Source organism: Prenolepis imparis, unplaced genomic scaffold (assembly GCF_030444845.1).
Source record: "Prenolepis imparis isolate NDT839.2.m4 unplaced genomic scaffold, iyPreImpa1.0 SCAF_4, whole genome shotgun sequence".
NCBI classification, from domain to species: Eukaryota; Metazoa; Arthropoda; class Insecta; order Hymenoptera; family Formicidae; genus Prenolepis; species Prenolepis imparis.
Window position 1 is genome coordinate 11,378,052 of NW_028141162.1, and position 17,008 is coordinate 11,395,059.

The window sequence follows — 17,008 nt, forward strand, 5'->3', positions numbered from 1 at the left end:
ACCCTTTCCTCCAAGAGAGCCGACGAGGGAATCATCTCCTAATCTAGACTAACGTATCCGAAAGCTTATAATAAATAGCCAGTCAAGTTCATCGCGAGTTAATCATTTGAGAAATAAAAAAAAAAGAAATATTAATATAAATTTGTGCGATTCACGCATTTGTCGTGCGTGCTCACTATAGTATCTGAATGAATGTAAAATTTCCGTCCTCGTGTTTTTTTAAAAATTGTGACTTTTAATTCACTTCACGATAATTTCATTACGCGGTTGTCGAGTACTGATATAACGTGACGAGTATACAGCTTTGTACCGATAAGTTGAAAATCCACGATGACGTACTCGCGCAATATTCCGCCGTGATGTTGTAGCGGAACGAGAAACATAGCGAATTAATTTCCGCGACTCGACCCGTTTTCTCTCTCTCTCTTCATCTTGACGGAGCTCCTTTTTGTTCTCGCGAGCGGCACGGGCCGCGCGTACATCTCGGACGCGGACATGAGGAGGGCTTCCACTCATTCCAAAGTGCTAGCCTCTTTCCGCTTTGGCGAGCTTGTTACTCAGTTTCCCGGTCCACAGTTCCGCGAACTCCTACCCTTCGCATCCCTCTCCCTTTCCGGCGAAATATGTCTCGGCTTATGAGAGGTTCGTCCACGGCTTCGTATTTCTTTCACGGAAGTAAATGTTTTTAATTTCGCTCCCCGAGGACGCTCCGTTACGAAAAGCGACGGGCAACGAGAGAAGATAGGAAGAGGGAAATAGAAGGAAAACGACGACAACGCGACGAAATGAGAACGACGACAACGACCACCACGACAACGACGACGACCTGGCTCGTCTGCTGTCTGAACCGAACCAGCCTGCCTCGTCGTTTAGCGCTTTTTACTGTCGCGAAACTCACCGCCTCCTGAGACACGAGAGCATGACTTTGCGCGGAGGATGAGAAGGCAGTAGAAAAAGGCAGCGCGGGTCAGACGAGCTTGAAGAACCGCGCCATCGCCGTCGCGTCATCGGTGTCAAAAACGGTACAAAGCGTATACCTTTAGTGAAAACGCCGCGTAATTCACCATAAAGTCGAACAAAAGTCAATTATCCACCATTTCGTAAATGTGGAATGTCTCCTGCAAATTGCTTGCCATAGATTTCCTGAGGAAATCGAAGTGACTTTTTTGCACCGAGAAGTAAATGAAAAAGATTTGGTGGGGTAACTTAAGTATCTTGACAATTAAATCGTAAGATAATAAAGTAATATGAATTTATATACAAAATAAAATATATATAAGAATAATTATAGAAAATATCTTTTCTGTTCTTACAAATATATCATATAAAATATGTGTGTGTGTTCTACGTACTTATTGTAAAATTCATAAATTTTGAAGTTTCAAAATAACATTTTCGACGATGCGACGCGCGGTTCTTTTAAGCTCGCCCGACCCGCGTTGCTTTTTTCTATTGTTTCTCATCCTCCGCATGGCGTGCTCTCATGTCCCACAAGTCGTCTTTTTAACATTCTCTTTTTTCACTCTTTCGCTTCTCTCTTTTATCTCTTTTACAATTTTATAATAAAAATCAAAGTTTCTCTTTTTTCTTCCTCCATCCGTTCTGCTATTCGAAACACTCGATTCGAGTTTGGTCGAAGGGCGTGATACATCTCTCGCATACGCTATAAATCGTGCCCTTTCATATTCGCGTGCGAATCAAGACGGTGTATTGGATGTACCGACTTTGTGAGTCACCTTTCCTTTTATACCTCTCGTCCTTTTCTCCTTCTCTCTTCCCTTCTACTTCGTCATCCCTCTTTCGCTCTTCCAGCGAGCGAACCTGGTGCATCTGACCAGATGGAATTTTTCCACTTTATTTTCCCGACCCTGTGCGCGGATATCAAATTCCATCGTTCCCACTTTTGCCCCTACGCTGTACTTCACGTGCACACTCGTATCTTTTCGTCTTCCCTCGGACTATCCGTTAAGCCGAATTTACACCGTCTACTCTGGATGATCATTCCGAGTGAGTTATCAAAAGCGAGAGAGAAAATAATGTAAATAATTTTGCCATAAAAATAATCATTCGTAATGAAATAGAGTTATTTTATATCAATCAAATAATTATTTGCGATAAACCATCCAAAGTAAAATAATTAAGATTGATTGGAATATTTAAATAAATTCCATCAGCTATTATTTCAGATATTTTAAGCAATCATGAATGTTTTTTGAAATCGCATATAGAATTGCATTGATGACATGTTTAAATAAAAACTAGTTCATCCAATACATTCGTTTGGTACGATTTATTCCGATCGTCAGGAGCGAACCGTATAAATTCGGCTTTAACGGGGATATTCAGTTCCCCCTTTTCGTCTGAAATGCTCCCTTTCACGGACGGAGAGCGGAAAAGAGACAAGACAAATAAGAAGAACGGCAGGCACGCGACGTGGCGGCTTCCGGAGTAACGCGATTATATCGAAGCTGAAGCCTGCCTGCCTGCCACCCTCGGGAATCGATATTTATCAGGAAACAGGCATAAAGTGAGAATAAATTTGTCGGAAGTTGGAGAAGCCGGCGAGTCGGCCGGCGCGTTCGCGTTTGAGACGAAGACGATGGGATACGTGCGTCGATTAAAAAATAGCGGAATAACGATGTGATTAAGATACAAACGTGACGTATCGAGAATACTCATGATCGGTCCGGATCGATACGTACATGTATATATTCTCACATTTCTTCTCTGAATTCAAATTTAACACTAACGCTGTTAACATTTATATTTATATATGCATGAATTATATATCCGCAAATATAAATCTCTCGCAAATTCAGGAGTCTTTTCTCTCAAGAGTCGCGCAGCTTAATACGGCATGTGATGCGATATAAGAGAAAACCTAGCTAACCTGCTACATTATTCAAAGTTCCGCCGTTGTACCTGGACAGTGGAGAACCAAGGTTCCGCGCTACTGAAAATTTCAGGGATTTTATCCTTCGTGCTTTCTTCATCGCTTGCACCTCACACATATATACAGACAAGATCATTCGTGTGACACTCGATATGCATATAATCTGCCAAAAGTAGCGCGAAAAAAGAGTCATATATATTTCGGTACTCCGCGATGAATAAATAAATAAATACCACTAATTTCGCGATTCAAGGTGCGCGTAGGACGAGAAGCACGAAAGTTGCGACCGTGAAAATTTCAACACGTGCGCGAGAGAATTAAATATATACGCGAAATAATTTTATCGCGACGTATACTATTTCATGCACAATTTCTACGACATTATCTCGCGCGAATCCTACTTATTATTTTCGCGCCATTTATCACTGATAAAAGACATAACATTGCGAAGCCATGTCGAGACTCGCTGCCTAATGAGAATATTTGATTTTATTTTATCAGTTTATATTCGAAAAACCCTCCGTCGCGCGAACAAAATGCAAGACAAGGCGAGCGAGGGAACAATACTGTATCAAACCCGATTTAACATACGAGAAACTGATATAGTCGTCCGGAGAGCGACAGTGGATAATAGGAATAAATTTGTCAGGATTTCCTTCTATTCGATGTGAATCAAATACACAGAGGGGGAATGATGCCTTCTTCACTTCCTAATCAGCGATTGCTTTACCAGACTCCCTCGACCTGCATGATTACGTCGAATGTACGGAGATAACGTCGTTATTTCCTGAGCGTGATATCGGATCACTGCTCTAATAAAGTTATTATAGAGTTTCATACGCGGCATCAACGTTACAACGGAAATATGACGTAAAAAGTATCGGTTGCAGATATCACAAAATTGGAAACTTTATTTTTCTTCTTTCTGAACGGAATCAGATGCAATAGTTGTTACGGCTAAGAATAGCGAGATTATTGATTATTTTTAAATCCTTTTCTAAAAAAACTACTTTTATTAATAAAAAGAAAATTATATTAACTTTTTATCTTATGTGTATCTTGTAGTTCTTACTCCTTTTTAAAGATATAATAATATATGTATTGACTTAAATTTTGATCATTTATTATGAAATTGTAGAAACTCCGATGTAGAACAAACTTTATACTAAGATATATCGTTATACGCGTTCCTATATTGTTCTCAATTTTCTTCCAATTAATTGACACCAAATAAAACATATTATTATTGTGGAGCAATTTAGTTAAAAAATTATGATGAATTCTGCAGTAAAGTACAGTCGAATTTCATAAACAAACAACCAATAGCTCGATTAAAATCAAGAAATCGAAATCATGAATATATAATATAACAGATAAAATAAAATATAATCGCGAAACATTAGAACGTATTAGATTCGATTATACAATATAATATAATATTATATATTTATAAATTAAATCGTTTTTTCTGAAAACGTTATTACGTATAAAATATTGAATTCAGCAAAACTATACTGATTAACGATTAACAAGTCGTTATCGGATGATTTTTTCGAAAGAGAAAAATATAAAGCAATCTTGTAATTTAAACCGCAGACATTCTATCGTACTCGGTTGACTTTACGACGTGAAGCATTCTATACGTCCTATATATATATATGAAAGCTCATTCGCGTTCGCGCAGGTTCGATTGGGATTCCGAGCCACCCGTTAGTGCTAAATACGCCCGAGAAGTCCGCAGACACATCGCTCCACGCAGCGGAAGTTTCAGTTTGGGGAATCCTCTGCGATTATTAGTTGGACAAGTAGTTCGCAACGTCTCTCGGGAACGACAGTGGTCCTGGCGGGGTTAAAGCGAGGCTTGATTAGGCGCGGCAACTTGTTTCCGTCGCCAAACCTCCCTTTCCGCGAACTTAAACCACATTAAATTGCACTTAAGTCAAGCACGTGCTGAAAATACCGTCGTGAACGCAGAGAGTCGTGAACAGAGAGAGGGATAGAAAATGTTGTTGAGGCGGCGGAAACGCACCGGCAAGTATGTACGACCAGAATAATGGCGTCTGGTGAGAATATCTTCTACAAATTTCTAAGCGCCTCTTCGCTCTAACACTTAACATGCCCCGCTACAATCGAAACCTGATTATAATTATAGGCATTCGTAAATTGTTCCAATTTCAGAAACTCAAGTTCGCGCAACAAATAATTCCATACATTCAGACAATCGTATTTTATTCCCGAAACGTGTGCGCGAACTCTGGATTTATCTGTAATTTATAATTACCGAAGGGAACATATACGAGCAGCGCTCTAATATAGATTAATTGCGTTGTGATAAGAGAGCTCGCGACCTGGAGAACAATCTAATATCACGAAATTTACATTTCTCGCGCAATTCTTCAGACGAAGCCGATAAAAATGTAATCTTTTCTACCTCTCGTAAGACTTTTATTTTCTGAGTTATGAGGTTTTTTAATTAGAATAATGATTCTTCTACCGCGCCTGAGTTTCTCCATGATGAAAGATAAAGCACAGTCCAGAGAAGGCAGTGAAAGAGGAAAGAACGATTATAGCATTACTATCAAATGTCATTTCCCGCACTCGCTTATACATACAATGCCGAAAAGCATGAGGTTTTATCAAGAGAAAAAAAACTCGGAGGAATTTAATAAGCGTGTGCAGACATGAAGGGAGGCTGCGTGACTTTTTGAAGATCGAGCAAACGTGTGCGAGTGGAAAAGCGACTGCGAGGTACAGTAATTTCGTTCGCGCGAAAAATTATCTTCTACGAAATGCATCATCTCTCTTCCTCTCTTTTTTAACCAAGCAACTATGCTATTAATTATTAATCATTAAAACCAGACCATTATAATTCTTCCCTGCGCACCACGTTATATGCGATTAAATAGAATACAAGATGAGTTTGTAGCTTTAGTTGTGACATTTTATCATATATCATGCAACAGTTGATACTCAACTATATCATAAAATAGTTTAAGATTTATGAACAATAATGTTTCTTTCAGAGAGATAAATATATTATTCTTTACATTGATAACGTAAAAAATAATTACGTGTTTATTTCGTCCACTACGATAGCTTTTAATATTACTTGCAATATAATATATTATATAATATATTATATATTGATATCACGAATTGTTACGCTATTGTTTTGAACTGCAAATATGAGCAGCGAACAACGGTCCAATTTAGAGCGGACATATTGTCCGATGCTACAGACAGAGATTTGAGGATGACAGCGGGAGAGGGAACGGTAGCGATGTGTTTGACTGTATTAGCTGGGGGAGGGAAGGGCTATTTGCCTAAAGCAAACGTACGAAACCGGTAATTATATTTGGCGTCGATTCCTTAAGTACACATCAGTAGCTCACGACGGGATGCGCTACAGATCCTACGCCCATCAAAGAGGCGTTATGTATGTATCTGGTATCTGCCGAAGGGCGAGACGGAATTCGGAAATCGGTAAATACTAACGCGTGCACGATTGGAAGTTAATGACGGCCATGCGCGCCCAGAATTAGGATCGAGTACGTCATGTATCCATCATCGAATCCTGAATACGTAGGATCAGTACTCGAATTCCGATAAATCGATGACTGCTAATCTTGTAGAACAATAAATGTTTTAGGAGGGGAAGGAATGAATATCTTATATATACATATGCAATATTTCCTCTTGCTCCTTTTTCTAAAACGATACTGATAAGTGCTAAATGAATGTAAAAATAAAAACTGACTGCACCGTCAATTCTTATTTGGAATTTATCTTTGTTGAAAAATTATGTGTCACGCGTTTTAAAGTGTGTACGTTGTTTCAAGAGAGATCGACTATAGTTTTACGAACAGCTATTTGTAGACACGTCTTGTATAGGGCGCAACTACCAGAGCTACATGATTATAGATAGCATTTAGTAGCGAGCTGGTAGAGGCGGGGAGGCCGGTGAACAAGTATACGGACCGTTGAACTAATCTAAGGGATAAGTTAGGCTGGGTTAAACTACACGAAACCACGCTGCTATTAACTGAACCAGGTTAGAATCCTACAGTTCCGCCAAAAGTTTCCCGGAGTCTGCTAGATACGCCTTGCATCCTTCTCGTTCTTGTCCACTCCTAACTAATAGGTACTAGCGATCGCTACTACTAGTAAACTGCATCGCTATCGAATGTGTACATTTAGAATATAGCGGCAAATAGAAGAAAAATATTACTATCAGTGACATCGCGTTTTAAAAAAAATAATTATCAAATTTCACTTACAAAAGAATCGATAATAATTTTCGCGAAATATTCTCTCTTACAAATTATGCTTGCTGATCGAAACAAAAAAAATATTTAACAATCCTAATATAATTCCTCATTAATCCCCCGTTTGCAAAACTTTCTTCCCGAAGAAACAAACGTCTGAAGGACGTGCACTTCTTTTCGCAGTCGCGGAAAGTCTAAGACAAAAAGAGGAAAAAATTTTTGCGATTTAATTTCGAGATGAAAAGATAACTTTTCTCTCTTTATCCGCTCTCATTATCGGCGTCCGTGCGCTCATCCCTCAAAGCATTTTAATTTAATTCCGTTATAATTACGTTCGAGGTTCGAGGTTAATTGCAATTAAGAGGCGAAGATCAATTAGACGGTAAGAAGGTACGCGACGCTAGTAATCCTTTTCCGGGGAGATCATGGGGAGATATGTGCTTTCGAATAGTGTAAGTGGAATGTAGACACAAATATCCAACTTACCCTTACGAGAGAATTCCTGAATTAAAGAGCGAGGTATCTGACTGCTTTCGGAAAGAGAACATTCTTATTTAAAAAAAAAAAAAACTATGCGATAATCTCATCATATATAATACATGCAAATGCATTAAAATAGATTTAACGTTTAATCACAATCATTAATCTTTCTAATCTGTAATAAATAGTATCTACGATAATTCTAAGACATATCACGCACATTTAAGTGAACATAAAAAAATATGGTTCACATATCATATATTACAAACAGATATAACGTTATGTACGTACGCAGGTGGAGGTGAAATCGTAATTTTTATTTCCGTTCGAATATCGATCAAAGAAATTCAGAAATTCTCGAAGACGTCGAAGCCGCTCTTAAAAAGCCCGTAATGCCGGTATAAATCACGCCTTTGGGGCGCAATTCGTAACGTTGAAAACTTGGGCTCTTTGTCAATTTAATCCGAAGTTTCCGCGAAAACATATTTTTCAGATAATAACTCAGTCCCGACACCTTTACCGAACCTCCACCTGCACATTCATATCCCGGGCTCGTAAATCAAGGAGCGGTCTTACCGCAAGGGTTTCCATTAGTCCCGGAAAAAATTCGCGGATGACAAATACGATTGTTTCAGTGACTCACCTGCAACACACAAAAAAAGAAACAGATTTAGTGTAATATTCCCTCTCGTATTGTATATAGTACATATGTATATGTATATACAACGCTTGCGTATAATTATATTATCCCACGCAATTCATGAGATATCTCTCTCTCTCATTATATCGTATATTAATTATACCATGATTTAATCGCATATATCCCGGCATTTATTTTCAAATTTGGCATAAAATTCTCTTGCGTCATTTATTTTCATGTTTATGCAAATATTGTACGTTCATGAAAATATATCTCATTCCATATTAATTGCATGCTTATTTGGAAGATAGATATAATATAATATTTTTCATCGCATTATATTGCGTGTTCTTTATACTTTATAATTATTAATATTATATGTAATATCCTCTCTGCGTTAATTATTTTCCTGTTTACTGTATATAATTTCCATCTATGTATTATATACAGTATTCGTTTGTATATAACAATCAATAGATCGTTTGCCTCGTTCTACGTTAGCCGCACATTTACGTATTTATGTGCATTCTTCGATTTTACTTTACATAATTCAGTATCTTGACTACAAGCTCTCGGATAAAAATTTAAACATATAAAACTTCCGGCGTTCCGCTGTTTCGCAAAGTAAACAGGTACTTGACGGAGTTTTTTCGCGTTCTTCAATCTCTGTCTGAAACATTTTTAACGAGAAGCAAATAAAAGTAATATCGTCTCGTTTGCGCCGTGATTAAAACGTAATTTCTGACTGCGAAAGATACTCGAAAGTTACGATCCAAAGAGACATAACGGGAGGAAGATTCGGACTTAACACGCGATCGTGACAATCTCTCGCAAAAGCGTTTTGTTTTTGAACTTAAAACTCCTTTAGTACTCGTGTTTTCTCTTGTACATAGGTACATTTTATTTCTTGTTTAAATTTTTTAATATTTATTTTCTGACTTACATGTCTTTTAACTTTAATAAGTAAGAAGAGGTCTTTTCGATGATTATATATACATAATTTTACATTTAACGGAACATTTTTAGAAAGAATAAGAATAAGAATGAGCAAACATATAAGTGCGTAACGTCAGTAAATCCGCGAAGTCGATACAAATCAATCATATATAAAGCGGCGATGGCGTCGATAAATCTAGGCGGGCCAAAAAAATCGTATCAATCAATCGGGGCGAGTGTGGATGTGGTATTTTTTCGACTGGCGGTTCCCCAAAGTTCCTCCACATATGTGCTCTCGTCCCCCCGCTCGACGACGGGGAAGATGAAGCAGCGAGCGAAGAGACGTCGAGAGATCTCTAGAAATCGGCGCGAGGGAAAAAGATCGCCGAAACTTCTCGTCGGATCCTCGAGGATCCGACGAGGAAAATGACGAAGGAGGGGACGAGCCAGATAACGCGAGAGATGAGTTGCAGGAAGAAAGAGAGGAGCCGCGAAAAGTTTCGTTGCAGCATCTTCTCTGCCTGTAAAATCCCGCATCGTCCGCGCCATCCCGGTGTGAGATACGTGCCGACGAACTTACTGTATCATTTGGAAACACTAAAGTATATCTGGGAGAAAAAAAGCAGAATCACGCAAATCTGAGAGATGATCGCGATTTTTTTCTTAAATGCGAAAGATTTCACATGTATTTTCGAGTGCCACTTGATCGATTTCTTTAAAAAAGTTAGAACTGATCTATCTAATTTATTTGTTAGGTTTATATAAATATATATAGATCGTTATAATCTGTTTTAAAATTTCATTATTTTTGCTTATTTTTACATGAATAAAATTTCGTTGATCAATTCTACAAGATATTTTCGGAGCGGATATTACATTCTGGTTCTATCTCATCATCTTTCAAAAATCTCAAATAGATTTAAACAAACTCTTAATAATTCGAAGATTAATTGTTAAAAATTAATTTTGAATTATTCGAAAAATTTACGTTCGCGTTATATAACATCGGATAGATGTGGAATGTTCTGTATTACACGTAACATGATGGAATAATGTATCTCCAGGAGATATAGCGCGATAGATGTAAATCGATGCGGCGAATCTGACAAGCGAAGTCTCGAATGTAGCGACGAAGTTATGAACTCGCGTGGAAACACTCGTTAGACTTCTCGTCCCATCGTGGTAACTACATGGGATGGGATGTGCGTAGATATTACGAACCCTCGATGTCACCACCATCTTTTGGTGGCGTCTCACCGTCAGACCGCGCGGCAGTAACTTTTAATTCGCGTGCCCGACGTCGACCAATCTGTGTCGTGCGCACCCCTATTACTCCTGATAAAACCAGGATAATTTATTTACCGAGCACGAAGGATGCCATCACGCGACCTCTTCTTACGTCCTTCTTTCGCACTGGCAGAAAGGAGAGGAGAGGAGAGGAAACGCGTAAGAAAAAAAAATACACGAAGTGTTCCTTCACTAATGGATATCTCCTCGATTCTACAGCCTTTTCGATAAATTTTAGAACCTTTACTTAATGAAAATTTGTTTAAATCGAACGACAAATATATATATTTATAAGGAAGATCACGCAATCTTTTTAGAATTTTTATACTATAAACCTGCACTTGCAAGTTTTTAATGTCACAAAATTCAATATTTCAATATTTTAAAATTGTTATTTCTGTTAACATGTTATTCATATTAATACGTGACAGCTTTAAAAAAGAAACCTTCCGCTTTGATCAAATCAGACGGGATGGATTAAAATTGGAAGAAAGCATAGTTCAGCTGTTAAAGGAATCTAAATGACTCGTCACTGTCTAGTCATCCATTTCAATGTGCCTTTCTGTGGCCGCCACGAGACCCGAGAAATTGTCTGACAATGAGCGAGAGAGTGGTAGATGAAACCAGAAGGGGTTCTGTAGTTCCCTTTGTGACGTGATCGATGATCCTGCGCAGGACATCGTATCCTTCCTTCCTTCCTTCTTGCTATGAACTTCGTGCGCATTTCGTTCTCTTACTGTAGTAGAATTTAATTATTTCTCGCGAGGATTTCTATTTTCTCACAGATAAATTTAATATAATTATAAATTTATGACAACCCTGAATTAAAGATAAGAAGCAGAAAACGCGAATAATATAAAATAGCCAAATTTAAAAATAATTGGGCGAATTTTGCCAATGTTCGATTCAGATAAGTATTTCTTTTAAGAAAGATTATAAAATAAAATGACAGCTCTTACAAGAAATAAATACGATTTCTCTCTGCGATTTAATACTCGATTTTTCGAGAATAAATTCATAGTAGGGAAAGAATGCTAAAACAATTATAAAGAAAACACACAAAGTAATGTAAAAATTAAGACAAAAAATAATAATTAAAATTTGCAAGAATTCTTTTCAAATCTCTCAACAAGGGAAAACGCTGTTTCTTGGAATGTAAGTACGAGACTAGCGAAAAAGAATTGCGGACGTATGCAGAGGAAGCTGATTGTGAGAGTGAGGGAATAGGAGGAAGGTGTTACAGCGAGGAAGAAAAATTGTATGAAGCGTAATCGCTGCCTGAGCGTAAGCGACTACCTCGAGGCTGCCTCGAGGAATCGTTTTCATCTTCTAACGCAGTTAGGATTTCATTACGCGATATTACGATTGCCACCGCTATCGTCACGTGCCATAAAATCGTGCTGCCTGACGCTCTCATCATTTATATGGATGGTTGAATCGGGTTTGTGGAAAACGAACGTTTATAAGTGTGATTCGATCATTCTCCGAATGTTCGTGAGTGTAATAATTGATAAGCACTTTGTAGAACGTTTTATTAAAATCGGTTATGAAATAATGCATTAGAATACTAAATATACATATGTGCAAATTGATGTGTATCATAAAATATTGATTAAAGTTGATACATCAATTACGGCCTAGTTTATTTAGGGCTATTAATAAGGGATTTATTTTATTGCTTATATTTTGCTTTTTGATATTTTCTTCAGTTTCATTTACTTCTTCTCAATTTATAAAAACACACAGTTACATAAAATGTATAAAATAATAAAAAATAAGTTTACTATTTTCGTAAATGTAAAAACAACTTTTGAATATATATACTACTATCAGCGACATATCAGTAATTTATTTAAAAATTTTTTTCTGAAAGAAAAACATATAGAAGACGATCTGTGTTCACAAATATTTCAATCAAACTTTGCACAAATGTTTCAGTAGAGTTTTTTTGTTTTATTTCATCAGTAACGTTGTTATATTTTATCGTTATCGTTATGAATGTGTATATTCTCTAAACAAATAAATTCTGCGATATATTTTATAAATATTCCTTTAAAGTTCCCTAATACTCAACTGGAGGCAAAGCGACCAGCTGCATTACCGCCTGCAGAAGACTGCATTGCGAGCAGTGGGTAGACCTGACATTTACTGGCAGTCCGACGTTAATCGAGTTCAACGTGCCCTCAACGATAACCTGTTTTTCTGCATCTTGCATGCGTATATGCATTTATTGCCGTACTGTTGCAAGAAATGATCCTCGATCGATAAACGATCGAATAATACATCAACAATTAACAATAAGATTGAGCATCTCGCTCTATAATTATAAATTCAATTATAGCAATTACATCGTTATAGTTGTGTTAAGTCAATTAGACAAAAATATAATCTGTATATAATTTTATCACAAATTTAATTGTAATATAAATTCATTATACAGACGCAATTTAAATTATATTGAGAAATATAATTTATTTTATAACATTTTATTTAAAGTTTATCACTTCAGAAGATTTTAACGATTCGCACGAAATGTGAAACATCACGCACAAAAATACCCGTCCTGCAAAAGGGGCAGAGAGAAATTTTACCGCATCGTGTCGATGAGATGTAATTTATCCCTTCCACCGAATATCCGAACCTAGAATTAAACAATCGCGTCTCACGCATTTGAAAATCACGGATCTTTATCGGCGATAAAATCGAATGTTCTCGCGCTTCGCGTGTTGTATTATTTTTGTGATGAGGGTGAATACTCTTTCAATCGAAGCGGTATTATGTCGATTCGATATTTTTGACCAAGTTGGTTCTTCTTTACGATCGGTTAGTCAAGAATTTAATGCGTCACGCGAAATATTCTAACATGCATATTATTAGCACTTTCAATTGTCATTTCATCTCGAACACGTAACTTTTACACTATACAATATTATTATTATTTGTTCATTTTTAATATAATCCACAGCTAATCATTTCGTAATTAATTTTACATTTATGTGCTATATTTTATAATTACCATCTTATTATATATAGAAAGATCATTGTACTTGTATAATTCGTGATGAGTTATATTGCCATTCCTATTCTTATTATTGTCGCGTGGAATTTACATTAGAAGGTTTATTACTTCATATTAAATAATCTCATCCTCACAGACTTCACTAAAAGTGAAGTAGTAAAAATAAATAAAATTCGTAGATTGTCTTTTTATATTTGCTCCGCCAAAAAGAAATCTCAGAACGGAAATTCATGAAATTTGCATTCGGTATTGCTCTATTTTTCCTTGGTTCAATTTTTTTATAACAGTCGACCGAGCTGCGCAAATAAATCCACAGGATATAATCGCGATAAAAGGGCGCTGATGCGTTTATTTATGACGAATAAAATAGTAAATTATCGAATCGGCGGCTGCTCGAGTTGACGATCTCCTGCCTTTCCGCAGCAAACATTTATTAGGCGCGAAACGACGGCGCGCCTCGGAAATTAATGGCGTATTCGGCGGCCGCAGACCCCTCGGATATAAAATATTTCGGGGCCTCGTCGTTAATGCATCGCTACCTAGAACTGGCCTATCTCGTTAGCGAGTCGATCGTTAAGATCTCCGGGACATCGTCGCGCGATCCCGCTCGGCTTTTACCCAATTAGGTAATCAATATTTCTCTGTCTTATACCCCACGTGAGCTCTCGATATTGATCTCTCGGTTCGACCGAGGTCGAGGGATCGATAACACCTGAGCTGCGAAAGCAATCTGATTTTCAGAGTTTTAAGCGAATAGTATTAACAAAATTGGACGACGCAAATTCTTCAATCACAATTTTTCTTAAATATTTTTGCTATGTAAAGAAAAGCTATAATTTTCTTTTGTCACAAGCATCTTTAAAAAGTAACATTGCCTCCGTGAAGAAATTGCTTTTCCTCGCGTCGCAAGTTAAGAAAGTATTTAACTTACATAATTAATTAACCAGCACAGCATGTATACCCTATTACGTAAAGGCGTTACGAAAGATTCGAAAGTCTGTAAGTTGAAACTTTGAAAAAAATATACCTCACCTTGGTGGCTTTAAATTTTCACAGTATAGGGAAAACTTTAACGACAAAAAAAATTTACTGATTAATTATTGAAATAAGAAAAGGCTTAAACTATGTATTCAAAATTTACAAAAAAATTCTTTCACCCTGCTGACAACGAATTGGTGAGCAGAAACTATATTGCAAAAAAAAACGAACCGTCTTATAGTTTTATCACAATTCGCTCATTGAAGCAGCTTTCTAAACTCATTTTATAATGCCAAGAGCATCCGCATCTACGAAATGTTGGGTCTCTTTTCAAAATCCAGTACACAATCCCCAGACAACATTACGCTCGCCATCCGAGCTATAATTCTGGGATTGACGCGAGATCGCGGCTCGGATCGGCAACCACGTCGCACAATACTGGTCAGCTTATTTATAGGGCAGTATAAAATTTAAATAAATTTTCCACCGCGAGCGACGAGAGGCTTGCCTGTCTTGTATCCAAAGGATTGATTATTTATTCACTTAATACACGCTACGACTACCCTTCTCGCGTATCCATCGGACCCTGGCTGTCATTATTCGATTTTCGGCGGAATTTTACCGCCTCATCCGGTACACCGCGAGAACCATCGGAGACGACGACCGTCCACGTCGAGACGCGAGCAGTAAATTTTCACCCTTCCCACCCGAGCTGTAAATTCACCTTCGTTCTTCAATAGAAACCAACGGAGCGCTCCAAGTCACGAGCGTTCTTCATTCTCTCCCCGCCTCTCGCAGAATCCTTTTTCTCCCGCTGCATTCGTGGACCGTTCTTTCCGCTCGTTTTATTAGTTTTCGCCGCGATGGCGATCGCGCGATGGTGGCGATGACGATCGCTCCCGGTTAATGGTGGTGATGGTGATGGTCGACTCTCGGTGAAGGTGATACGAGGATCTCTCAGTGATACGGTTGCTGGGTAGTGGTGGCGGTTGATGGTCGTAGTGGTGGACGAGTCTTCTTTCTTAAGGAAAGAGGGCCACGCGGTGGTAGGAGACTCTGGGCAAGGCTGCAAGATCCACACCGTGGATTTGGGCGTGGACAATATTTATGTTGAATTCTTTTGGCTGTCTCTTTTCTCCCCACTACTCGAATAATATTCTTTTTGCAAGGAGTTTTGCTTGCTGTCTGATTTCACTCGCATCTCTTTTCGCTCTCTTATTTTACGGCCAGTCAACAAGTAGGCATTTTTGTCTGATCTCATCCGGCTTTTTCTACTGTAGAAAGTTGATATTGCCAGACTTTCAAAACTTATCATTAGCAGAGATAGACGGAGATAGAATATAATTTTTTGTTATTAATTCTTGTAATTGTTATATTATTTTAAAGGAGTGGTATAACATATATTTATATTTTTCTTAAATATAATAAATATATTGCATTCACGCAACTTTCACTTAGATCACTTGGAAATAACTCATTGTCAGTTATATGTTCGCAGAATAATTTAATAGAAAGGTGACATGACGTGAGATCAACGACGATGGCAGGGATAGGGTCCTTTTATGGAAACAGGAAGAAAGAGAGGGAGAGAGAGAGAGAGAGAGAAAGTCGTGTCCGCGGGCAAGGCTGCGAACTCGGTGACTGGGCGTGGACAATATTTATGTCACGAATTCTTTGTGGTATCCCTAGGTTTCCTTTTTCAAAAAACTGCTGCCCGTTTCTTTTTGCAGCTTGAGAAACTCGGAAAGAACTATCTAAGATCAGAGTTGTCAACAATCTATATAATTCCTACGGTGACTTTCTAATTAGGTGTTGGAACAACACCTAATTAAAATCTCTCAATAATATATTAGTAATTTTTATATTTTATATATATATAAAATGTAAAAGATTGTAAATTTTTATATTTGATTAGTTAACCTTCGCTATATTTTCTTAACTATTTATTGATTTTAATTTTATATTTATTATATACCTAGTAATTTTATATATTTATATAATATTTTTTATTTTATAACAAAGAATTTTTAAAAGCGATAACTTGTTATAATATATGATTTATTCTGAATTATGTTAATATTCATTTATGTTATTATTCATTAATATTAATGGTAATATTTCTATGTTCACTGCAATTCGTGATAAATGGTTAGGTCCAATAATTACAGTTATAATTAATACAGTAATAATTAATTATGCAGAAAATCAAGAATAATTGTGCATGATCTTTAATTGAATATTCAAAGCATAAGCGATTTATATGAATCGATATTTATTTCTATTTCAAACTGATAAAAAATTTAAAATCGATTCATTATTACTATTAACCTATCCTATCAAAAAATTTTAATAAAAATCTTATATGCTGTAAATATTAAGAATGTTATTTAAAAAACCTATTTAAATTAATAATGTACTTAAATTATTAATATTTTTTTCTATGACGGCAAAAAATGTTGGTGACTTAAAAGTTGTAAGTAAAAATATTACTGACAATTTTTTTACACTTT

General features: G+C 36.9%; 2 protein-coding genes across 3 annotated transcripts in view; both read right to left on the bottom strand.

Annotated features, from left to right (window-relative positions):
- The window catches only part of LOC145935685 (agrin), a 495,549-nt gene that overhangs the window by 460,789 nt on the left and 17,752 nt on the right, over positions 1-17,008 (bottom strand). The window lies entirely within an intron of this gene.
- The window catches only part of LOC145935695 (uncharacterized), a 111,258-nt gene that overhangs the window by 52,217 nt on the left and 42,033 nt on the right, over positions 1-17,008 (bottom strand). The window contains exon 2 of one of the 2 annotated variants that reach the window (XM_083037231.1): positions 7,836-8,281. The exons of the other annotated variant lie outside the window; for it this stretch is intronic. Coding sequence (XP_082893357.1) covers positions 8,229-8,281 — 53 coding nt within the window. The 3' untranslated portion in view covers positions 7,836-8,228. Of the gene's footprint in view, positions 1-7,835; positions 8,282-17,008 lie in introns of those variants that run through there. 2 annotated transcript variants of the gene reach the window in all.